Raw genomic sequence first — 12,140 nt, 5'->3', positions numbered from 1 at the left:
ATGTCTACAACGTTCAGCAGGGCATCCACCATGTGCGTCATTTCATCAAGACCTTTAAAAATTCCACTTAACTTCAATATATGGAATATCAGTGGAAATCCCAAAGAAGAAAAGAAATGAAAGAGAAAAATTAAAAAAAAAAAAAGTCAGTTACAGCATGTACTAAGAAAAGAAAAAAGTGTTACATCCACATAAACTTCTAGCAAATGTTCAAGCTTATAAACTACTTAACCTTTTATCTGTTGGGATTATTGTAACTGGGACTTTGTTATAAAAGGAAATTCTTACAGTGAAGTTGGACTGCTTTTCCTCAATCCCTACACATCCTTTCTCTGTCCAAATGCAGAGAACAGAAGAATTTCTTGTGGGTTTTATTTCTATCTTTCTCTGCCAAAGGCAGTAATGCTTTGACACTTGGTGTATAAGTCAGCCTATGGAAATACTAAATGGCTCCTGTAGAGATTCTGTCTTCCAAAGGGGAACATTGAAATTGTAAACCTCCTGTTGGGGTCTGCTTTTTTGGTATTTTTTCAAGGAGCAAGATGCTTATTTGTTGTAAGACTTCCAAGTGGATTAATAGACACAATTTCCCTTGATACTCTGGATACTTTAAGCCCTTAAATGAGCCAGGACAGAACTCAATTGATAAATAAGCTTGGTACAAGGAAGGTGAAGTATTCCAGGGAGGCATGATTATTGCTTTTCTTTGCTGCATTTTCCATTCCAAGATTTTGCTTTCCATTTCTTACTGAATAACAAGAACAGGGAATATAACAACTATGAGGAGAAAAGTGGAAGCAGTCAGTGCTTCTTGGGCTTTAAGCAGCCTTTAAATTTCTACACAACCTCCTCCTGAGGTCATGGCTTGGATCCCAATGCAGAATTTTTTCAAAACCCCAGTAAATTGATCTGTAGAGGTTTATTTTATAGATTAAGAACTTTTAAAAATGTAGCTAGTTTTAGAAGAAGTTCTGATTGACAAGACCTTTTCAAGGTTCTTTACCAGGAAAGCAGAGGTTAGTCCTTCCATGAGTGTCTCTTGATTACCCCGCTCACATTTGTGAGGTGTTTAGTCTCAGCAAAAGGGTTATTCTGTTTCCCAAAGCAAATCTTCAAAGCTGAAGAAAAGAATTCCACTCTCCTGTAGCAAAGTCTAGGTAACTTTTTTGACTTCTCATTTCTAAAGCTACTCTCTCCTTCCTCCTCATTCTCTACTTAGAACAAATTAAGGACTTAGCACGAAAACAGAATTTACAGGTAAAAGCCTTGAGGAAAAGGGGATTCCTGTTTTCAAAACTTGGTTTGAAATGTTATTATTTTAAATTTATCTAGCTAAATAGTTATTTCAAAATGTTAGACATCTAGATGTTAAACCAGCATTCGCTTAATCAAAGTGGCATTACAAGAGACTCTGAGTTAGCTCATGTAGTACTTATCTTTTTCCTTTGATGGTTAAAATTGCTGATAACCACTCCAATGAAAAGGTTCAGCATGAAGAAAGATCCAAAAATAATGAAAACCACAAAGAACACATACATGGATAAGCGTTCTTCAAACAATGGCTGTTGATCAATCTGTTAAAAAACAAATCAGACCAGAAAAATAATGTTGGTAAAAATGAGATAATCACAGCTTTATAATTTCCAATTTATTATAGGTCTTTTTATTGTAATGAGAGATAAATTACTTCCACACATTTAATCTTTATCTAGATGTACAAGTAGAACTGTATTGTTCTATCTTGTTACGGTTTGTAAAGATAATATATAAACAAAGACAAATCCTGCTCTAGCAAATTTTTTAGTAATAAATAAACAGTTCCAATCAGAAGGGACCCTGTGAATTCCATGATTAGAAAAACAGCTCAGACTGTACCTAATGGTGAACTTCCATCCTTTGGAATGCTATCCCAGGCAAGAAGCAGTTTAAACCAGCCATACAAGGAACAATATTGTTAGTTAGCAGCTATTTAACTACAGTCAAGAGTACAGCGATGGAATGAGTGAGAAAAAATGCGAAGTCAACTAAACATAGAAGAGTTAAAACACATTGTACTAGTATGAGAGTGAGAAACAGCACGTGCAAATGGGGAAGAAATGGTGAGGATGTCAAATGTAGGCAAGAAAACCTTCTGAAATAACTGCTAAAGCTGCAAGCTGTTTCAATTCTACTGCATATGTTTTAAAAGGAAGAAAATTTGCTTCATAGGCACAGTCATATTCTGTTTCCACATCAGACCTATGCAAAATTTTATATTATCTTGCCCTCTTTTTGTTTGGTGTCACTCTACTGTGATCAGTTTCTTTTATCTAAGTTTCAGATACTTGGTACTCCAAGGATTATTGTTTCACCGTGTAGTTTGATGCACTCATCCACTTGTATTTTTGACCTGATGTTGCAAACAAAGCTGAAAAATTAATTGTACAGATAGAAAAGGGAAGAAGGAAAGGGAAAATAACTAAAATTTCATTTTTGTGACATACCTCACGTGAATCTACTGCTGCATACATAATATCCATCCAACCTTTAAAAGTTGCCTGGAAAAAAAATGCAGTTTATAATCACTAAGAAAAAAAAATAGCTGTTGCTGATATAAATGTGTTAATAGTTGTGGAAAAAATGAGCAATGTGCTATAAAAAATATGCATCAATTCTAAACATATTCTTGGAAGTATGATTCACTGGCGTTTAATAAAGAGAAAAAAAAAAATTCTGAAAAGAAAACAAAAAAAGGTGATTCATGTCAAATGTGTCTTAAAGCTTACTCTTGTTAAATTGAAATTTTTGTAAAAAAAACCAAGGAACACTAAAAAGTTTCAGCTTAATTAGCAAATATAACCTAAAACCATAAAAACAATTTCTAAGAGAACAGCAGATGGTTCCATTCTGAAATTTTTATTCAACATAGAACGAACACTTTGGAGGATCCAGAGCAAAGACCTTCATCTAGAAAAGATACAGGGATAACAGAGACTTTTAAAAAATGCCTTTCTCTCCTTTGTTGTGGTATTAGGAAGCTTAGTGAATTAGCATCCCAACACTTCAGGACGCTTACAACAAAAGAAAACATAGAATTCTAAATAAATTGGTCCATGAGTTTTCTTTCTTATCTACTCTGAACCAGAGAGAACAAGAACAACTCCAAATACAGTAACACGCAGACTATTTCAGGCTTAGTTTCTTAATCAAAATTAAAACAAAATTGTAATTTAAAACAAAATTGAAAAGCTATGAAGCAGAGTTCTCGATTTTAACACAAGGCTGCATATGTCCCAGAGTTCTTTAGGAGGAACTGAGCAGCTCGTAGATAAGGAAAATATTCATGAAAGCTAAAAAATCCCAAGTTTCAGTGAGATAAACAGAAGCATAGCAGTGTCCCTTGGTTGGGCTGCTCAACCCATTCCTTGGAGAAAACAAAACCGAGCATGTTTTTGTAGAACTTACCACTTGGAGAAGAGCCAAGTATCCCATGCCAACATTGTCAAAATTTACAACATTATTTGTCCATGTCCCATTGTAGGAAATACAATCAGTTTTGTTATTAATGAGAGTAATATTTCCTTTTTTGAGTATGCATTTCCAAAATCTGTTTCCGAGCCATTTTACTCCTAGAACGTTAAAGAGGAGCCAAAAGACAACACAGACGAGCAGAACGTTGAAGATTGAGGGGATGGCTCCGAAGAGGGCATTCACAACAACCTGAATGAAATGAATGAAGGTAATTAATTATTTGCATTCAGTAGATCACTTTCCCCAGAAAGCCACTGATTTTTTCTGCTTCTGTATCTATTGAGAATTTTCATCCATATAATGACTAATAGATGACAAAGGTACAACCAGCCCTTGGCCCAAACTCATGCTTGTCTTAACAGGTAATTTTTTTGTATTTGCCTTGCCTTTTTTGAGGAAGTAAAACAGAGGGCAACCAGAATTCTCCTTGAGTGAAAGAAATACATAAGATTATGAGTCTGTAGTAGCTAAGGGACCTAAGAATCAGATACAGCAGAATGGGTTGCATGATCTGCATTTACAACAATGTCATAAATAACCCACTCCTTTATTTTGGATGGGTTTTGTATGAGGACAACAATCCTTTCTTTACCCTTCTCTTCTCCAGACAACAAGCTCTCTCAGTTTCTCCTCTTCAGTCCCCTGGTCATCTTGGTGGCCCTTTGCCGGACACTCTCCACTTTGTTAATATCTGCCTTACCCTGGAGACCCCCAAAATAAATACAACACTCTACATTCAGTCTCACAGGTGGCAAAAACATCAGCAAGAGAATTGCCTTAACGTGCCCAAGATGTGGCAGATCTTTGTTGTTCTGGTGACAAATGTTTAACCTGCCGTCCACCCCCGGGTCTTCTCTGCAAAGGTGCTCACTGAGAGTCCCACAGTCACCTGTGGTCATTCTAGCTCAGGTGGAAGATTTTGCTTTTGCTGAACTTCCTGAGGTTTCTGCAGACCATATCTCCAGTCTGTCCAGCTTTCATTGCTGAGCAGCCTTGCTCCCAGTCTATTAATTATCTGCTCAGCCCCAACTTCACATCATCTGGGAACTTGCTGGGGCCAATTTCTACCACATTCTCCCGGTTGTTAATTAAGCCATTAAGTAACATTTGTCCCAGAAATTACCTCTGAGCCACCAATAGGCAGCTGCCAGTTGAACTTCATCCTGATGGTCTCTGCACACTGGACCTGGCACTTCAGCAAATTCCTCCCTAGCTCCTAGTTCACCTATCCAAACCAGGAATAACCAGTATCTGAGACCACAGATGGCTCTTCCCTCCCTCATCCATTTCATAATAAAAAATAATCAGGTTTGAAAGGTAAAAAGTGCTCTTCCTAACTTCACTCTGGCTGTTTCTAACTGAGTCCTTCTTTCTAACTGAGTCCGGCTTTCAGGAGGTTTTTCTCTATGTCCCTCCCAGTGCCAGAAGTCGGTGTCTCCTCACATTCTGTGATGTAACACAGATGAGATGATTTGCATTATACTATTTTTTAATTCTCCCCACTGACTTTAAAGATTATAGACAGTTCACTCAGAGCAGTTTTTAAAATGGAGTTAAAAGAAGCTCCTCTGCTATTAGTAGTTTTAAAGGTTTATTATCTTTCAGATCCACCTTGGAGAACCCCAAATGTGGCACATGAGCCTGTCTAGCAATGTGTCAGGTGAGTTGACATAAGCATAGCAGTCTGAATAACGGGAATTACAAGAAGATGTTTCATAAGTGAATAATTTCCACTGAAGCCATGATTTAATTAATCCATTTTCCCAGTTTCCAATTTCTTGCCTCAGAAAATGAAAAAAAATTAAGGACAACGTGGTCATTACATTTGTCATGAAGACTGATAAGCTACAACTTTCACAGTATAGCTTTCTCTCCCATATTACAGTTTGTTTTCTGTAATAATCTGTATATAGATTCTTATCTATTCACAAGTAATTAAAAATAGTTCCTATTATTTCAAGCACATTTATTTATTTATTCAGAAGAATTTTCCAAATACACTGGATGAAATTTTTCCATGTCTAAAATAAAACAAGAACAGGTTTCAGAAAGCTACAAGTCTAATGGAATTCTTGTTTGGTTTGTTCTGCCCTTTACACTGAAATCAGGAATATGGAAAAATGTTCCATTATTCACATCATTATATGTAATAATGTTCTGGTAGAACATAATCATTTTATTTCTTTAATTTATTTGTATTGATAAATTTCTGTGAAATTCTTAGGTGTTATTTCAAAATAACAACCATAAGATGTAAGTCGGTAATTCTGAAGCATCTTAATGCCATCAAGTCCCAAAACAGACACTCAAGTTTTAATTTTCACAGAAATTTCAAAAGCAGCTATTATAAAATATTCACCCAGACTCCCAACATCTTTACCTTTATCCCTTCAAATCTTGACAGAGCTCGGAGAGGCCTCAGTGCTCTAAAAGTCCTGAGAGATTTCAGGGTGGTCCCAGAGGAACAAGATGATGAGTCTTCAGAAACAGAATTTCGTCCCCAGGAAACAAAGGACAGCTGTGTTCATTGAATTGGAACTGGGATCATTAAATGGCATACAAAATTTTGTTTTATTTATATTAGTAGACAATCCTAAGATTAGAGTATCTTTCACCACTAAGTCAAATTAGGAAAATACACATTCAAAATTATCACAATATAATTTTACTTCATTCTTTTCTAATATATATTAAAAAAATGGAATTAATTCTGATTTTTTTTAAACAGTTCATATAAATTTTTTTAATACTAGTATTACAATCAAATTGGTAACTGTGATACTTTCATACATTACCAGACCAGAACAGTTTTTCCAAATAAAATATTCCCATTTTCTACATAGTTATTCTCAACAGTGCATACAGTAATTTGTTATCATAACTTAGGATGGTGATGTGGAAACAAAAAAATATTTGTAAAAAGACTTCTGGTTCATTTTAAGTTTTTTTAAGAGAGAAAATTAAACGAAAACATTAAGAAGTTGTTTCAATAATAAAGATTTTTTTTTCACTGTTCATGATTTGTCTCGTCCCCTATTTAAATTTGTCATCTCATTGTTCAGCCATTGGATATTTCCATGCTTATCCTCTGTTTTGGACTGTTATTTATATTAGAAAACTGTAACTGCTGAAGTCATGCTGTATGTTCTTTACAAATAGTCATAATATTAGATGTCTGTGTTGAAATTTCCTAATACTTTCAATTCTTTCAATACAACTTTCAATTCTGACTACCCTGAGGCTATCAAAAGCCACTCTGATCCTACAAGTCACCTGTTTAGATTTCCTTATTTAAAAATATTGAACTTCAGAACTGTCCCAGTGTGATGTTGACCAGCAAAAATGTTTCATTTTTATACAGCAAGATTATAATATTTAACATTTTCTACATTCAGAGTAAATGTATATGTATTGAACACTGCACTTATCTCTTGGTGATTCCAGCATTTCTCTTTAGGGCTATACAAAGTATTTCCCTATCTTTAACTCACTGGTAAATGATTTTTCCAACCATACTTTTCAACTGTCTTTATCATCTAAATTTCTTCTCCTTCAAGGAAGCAACTCTTTCTTTTTTCTGTTTCTAAATACCAAAATCACAGAATCATGTAATGGTTTGGGTTGGAAGGGGCCTTTCAGATCATCTAGGCCAGAACAGTCAGTAGCTTTGCATTCTCTATTGTCTTAATCAATTTATTCTAATTTTATTTCTGATCACTAATTGAACTCTCTCTCTACAATTGAAAAGGTTTTTAGAGCCATCAAGATTCTCAGTGATAGTGATACCTAATAAAAGTTTCTTCAGCAACTTCTTGAATATTGCTGAGAATTTCCACTTAAATTTGTCCTAAAGCCTCTTTGAGTTGAAGGTTTTTCAGCTTTTGGAAACTGTCTTTTACACTTGTATTATTCATAATCAGAAATTACATGTAGTTCTCTAGATAGAAAATATCAAAAATCAAAATGTACGTCAAGCTGAGTATAATACTTACACACACAATGACGAAGTCAAGCAAACACCAGGAATTTGTGAAATAACTGTGCAAACCAAAAGCTACCCATTTCAGAAGCATCTCCATAAAAAAGGTGTAGGTAAATATCTTATCAGCATAATCTAGGATAATTTTCACTTTTTTCCTCTTCTGCAAGTAAATATCTTCAAATGCCTGGAATTTCAGAGTTCAGTTTTAAAACAAGTCAGTAATTTTACAGAAGATTATTTTTTAATTGTACAAGAATACACAGTATGGCTTATTATAACCATTTCATATTAAATTATGGACAACCATCACTTAGTTTTATACTTAAAAGCAGAAAACTAATTTTTTAAAATAAGTACAATCTCATTTTCACATTGGAAAAATCCCATACTTTCAGGTTTTTATGTTCAACACTTCAAAAAATGTCTGACGAGGGTCAATTGTGGCTAAAAAATTTTGGCTTCTCAAGATAGTTGATAATTTTGAAGGGGCTGATCTAAAATTATTCACAAAAAAATATTGACTTGAATCCATTGACCAGTGTCTGTCAGACTCTGACCTTCCAAATGAGTCATCTTGAGCCAGCCTGCAGAGTTGTAATACAGGTATGGAAAAATTTGACAAACACCTCATCTGCAACTGCTCAATCCTGAAGTTGCATGTTTTTTCACCTAAACCTTGACCTTAAGGTTTTAGGAAAATGTTTCACTGATTGCTGTTGTTCACATCGGTGCTTGCTTATGTTTAAAGTATTTGCTGCCTTGCTAATTTATTTTAAAGTTTTTATCCTGCCAATCTATTCCAAATTCCTTTTAACACCTCTCATTATTTCCTCACCAACCCTTTCCAAATGTCTGTATTTTATCTTTCATCCACTTCTCCCCTGCTTTTCTGAGCATTCTTTCTGTGATCACCATCTCATTTAATTTCACTACAAGCCATGGACATGAGTGATGGTCTGGTGCCCCTTCATTTTAGCTGGTTCAGAAAATTTCATATCATTAAAATTGATAAACAAGCACAAAATGGACAAGTCCCTTTTTGCAAGAGGACAAGTGTATCTTAGAAATGGGAAAGTTCTCAACACTGCAAGACATCTTTGCTGTCAAGAAATTGTTACTGTTTTGTTATTTTGCACCTGCATACCCAATTAACTTTTTGTTCAACTTAGTTGGATCATACAATACATTAAAAATAACTCAGTTTCCTTCCTTACTTCAGTTTGGTTCCCTATGAACACAGAGGAGCCCTCACTGGAATCCCAGGGAGTTCCCCTGGAGGTTTTGTCAGGGGAATTTTCAAGCAGACAGTTCAAATCTATGGTTCAGAGAACAATCTGAATGTAATGTTCACAGACCTGACTTTATCTGGAAATTCTGACATCTACCACACAGACCACCTTCAGACTATTTGGTTATGTTCCTTCTGCACTATAAAATGTTTTATTTAACAAGTTACTTTCAGTAGACAGTGAATATACTTTCAAATCAAATAAATCTTCCCTTATTCTTCAGGAGAAATGGATATGATGAGAGTAGTAATGAAACATTACCTCACTACCAGTTCACAGCCACCTTCACTTTTAGCTTCTGATCATAATGTTTGGATGATTTTCAATTTACATTTTTACTGAGCAGCCAGCTTGCTTTACAAATTTAGAAGTGCTCTTATTTTTTTCAAGCTTTCCTAAGTAATTTCAGACTCTGGTTTAGCCTTGTAATTAACACAAAATGTAAAGAACTATGTTCAATGAAGAACTATGATTCCATATATTTAAATCCATGTGTTTAATCCAAGTGGAGGAAAGTATTATGACTTCTAAGGGTTACATTTATTACACTCTTGTCTCTCCCCGGGGAAAGGAATGTCATAGCAGAAGAAATCAATCCAATACTGTTCCTTTACTGACAAAAATTAATTCAAAAGTTGAGAAATTAAATGAAATTTACCAGTGCTGCACTGCTCAATACTATCATAAAAACCATAAAATATTCAAAACCACTATGGTTAACGATTCTGTAGCAGGTTTTTCTAAAGTTCCACCAAGTTCTGCCTGGAAACTTTGTGACATCCACTACACAACATGGGAAACTCTCAACACAACCTGAAAAGAGAGAGAACAGCATATTGGTTCAATGGAAAATGTTGAGATATGGATCTAGAAAGTACAAAACATCTAAAAAAGGGCTTCTACAGATTATAGGAAGAATGTGCTCTTTTATCTATGAGGTGATGCTGTTGTTGAAATGATCTGAAGCCAAAGAAAAGACAAAATTTTTATGCCAAAATAATCTCTTTTAATAAAGCACATACATGGAATAACAGACAACTTCTTGTGCCCTGCTGCAGTGAGGCTTGTGGGCACAAAAGAAGCCTTTTCTTCTTTAAAAATGTGTTTATTTCTGCATTTTTTTCTTTTCTTTTCTTTTGAAAAGAGATAGATACTACCTAATTAGTAGCTAGGTAAATTATTATTTTTACTGATTCACTTTATTGCATTGCAGAGACATTACAACTGGACTCTCTGTTCACTGCTCTGCACCAGAAATACTCTTCATTAATCTGTAAAGGCAGTAGGATTGAACCATGAGAGTCAACAGAGTATAAGGAGATGTTCAGATAATCAAAGGCAGATATCCACACTGGGATGAGCAGGCAAACAGTTCCTGCTAATCTGGACACGTTCCAAATGGATATCTGTGAACACTGGTTCATTTGGCGTTAGTGCAACATCAAAAAAAAAAGATTCCTACTTTCTGCAAAGCAGTCCTTAGGCAGCTGTGAGTTTTTAGTTTGGGAAAACATTTCCAGAAGAACAACTGGATCCACAGTGCTGGCTTCAGAAAAGCTACGGACACCATGATATTTCTGGACAGGAGAAGGAGAAAGAAAAGAATTTATTTGCTTTTCATTAATAAGGTTACCAAACCTAAAAGAAATGAAAATTATCATCTCCTCTCCCCCACCAAAAGAAATTTGCTGTGTATAAATTATCTTAATGTTGCTGAACTACCAAAATAAGTTACAAAGAATAGGACAGAAAAAGCCAATCCCTACCCTTGCTTCCATTGATTTAACTTAACAAGTTTCTTGGTTCCTTTTAGTCATCTATGCTGGATTTGCAGGAAGGGAAATGTTTAGAAAAGGTTATATTATGCTACAATTTTAGAGAAAACTCTTGATTTCATCAGGCCAATCTATTTTTAGAGATACAAACCATGTCTCAAAAGTCTTGAAAATGGGAAGGCCCAGCATATTCCATAAAATGATAAAAGTTGTAATTACCTTTTGTTGCTCTTTCTTTGGGGGTGTTACTGTGAAAACATTTACATTTTCAGAAGTCCCAGAACTCTGATTGAAGCTTTTTGAATTCTGCCACTGTTCTCTGTGTCTTAATCTGTCTCCCTGCACGAAATAACGTAAATCAGTTGATTTTCCACTTCTTTTTTTTCCTAATAGTCATTCTTAAAAGGCAAAATGATTTAATAGAATGTAAGACATCCTTGAAGTTTAGACCCATATAATCACAGAATGACTTGGGTGTTTGGGTTGGAAGGGACCTTAAAGATCATGTAACTTCAACCCCTTTGCCATGGGCAGAGAATCTTTCACTAGCAAGTTTTTATTTTTGTAAAAAATTGAACGGTTTTCCTAAAATCCTTGTAAAAGAATGATGCTTCCAGTTATAGGCAGAAGTTCTAAGTGATCAGAATCAGTTCTCAGTCCTTTTGCCACTACAAATCCCAAGAAATACCAGATTCCACTGCAGCAGGGAATGAATTTCTGTCATCAAATGCTTACAGGCAAGATATTTGAAATAGCCACAGATGATTCTAAGGTCATCAGCAATTTTTTGCCTCTTTGAGAACTTGTCCGAAGATATTCCACTGATGATGCTTCCTGATAGAACCAAAACTATACAAAATGGATCCTAGCAGTCCACCTAGACACTGACCCTGTGCTAATCCGTCCAAAAAGAGATCCCTCCAATCCTAACAATTCTGTGATTCTGTGAAAAGAGTTACTATAGCTCCTGGGCCTTATTTGACCATCTCGTGTGGGTGTGACAGACACCTGAAATATCTCCAGTATCCCTAAATGCCTCTGTACAGCTGTCATGGCAGTAAAAACACCTCGCTCACACGCAGAAAGACTTGAGCTTTATCCTGACCAACACAACAAAATCAAGAGATATAAAGGGGAGTCAAAAGTACCATGCAGGTGAACAGGTGATTAAAAAAAACAAACAATCCTAAGAATTTATTTTTTTAAGTTGTAGCTTCTGTTTACATTCCCTTTGGATTCCGTGCAACTGAGAAGCAACATATAATCAACACAAGAGGCCTGCCTTCCAAAAAATCCAGGTGTAAGGCAAAGAGACAAAAAGAAAGAATGTCTGTCTTGATCAAACTTCATTTCTCAATTGACACTAGTAAATGGAAACAAAACAGTCAAAAGCAGAATTATGGATATCATTGAGGAGAATGATGAAAAAGTGAATATTCAACGTAACATTGAATAACCAAGACTGTTTTGTATCCCTTATACTAGAAGAACAAAGAATGTAAAACTGCAGAAATGACAGAAAGTGTAATATTTACTGTTAAGCCCTTGAGATTGTATTTACAGATGCAAGTCATAATAATTTTT

The 12,140-nt window shown here is 35.1% G+C and overlaps 1 protein-coding gene across 1 annotated transcript in view; it reads right to left on the bottom strand.

Moving 5' to 3' along the window:
• Positions 1 to 12,140, bottom strand: part of LOC103623985 (sodium channel protein type 5 subunit alpha-like) — a 35,048-nt gene that overhangs the window by 5,596 nt on the left and 17,312 nt on the right. Inside the window, 8 exon segments of the mRNA XM_017746803.1 lie at positions 1,433 to 1,574; positions 2,484 to 2,537; positions 3,445 to 3,699; positions 5,891 to 6,028; positions 7,503 to 7,676; positions 9,440 to 9,594; positions 10,244 to 10,358; positions 10,776 to 10,895. Coding sequence (XP_017602292.1) covers positions 1,433 to 1,574; positions 2,484 to 2,537; positions 3,445 to 3,699; positions 5,891 to 6,028; positions 7,503 to 7,676; positions 9,440 to 9,594; positions 10,244 to 10,358; positions 10,776 to 10,895 — 1,153 coding nt within the window.

This window comes from Corvus brachyrhynchos, unplaced genomic scaffold (assembly GCF_000691975.1).
Source record: "Corvus brachyrhynchos isolate BGI_N302 unplaced genomic scaffold, ASM69197v1 scaffold18, whole genome shotgun sequence".
Classification (NCBI taxonomy): Eukaryota; Metazoa; Chordata; class Aves; order Passeriformes; family Corvidae; genus Corvus; species Corvus brachyrhynchos.
This window is presented reverse-complemented; position numbering and strand designations above follow the sequence as displayed.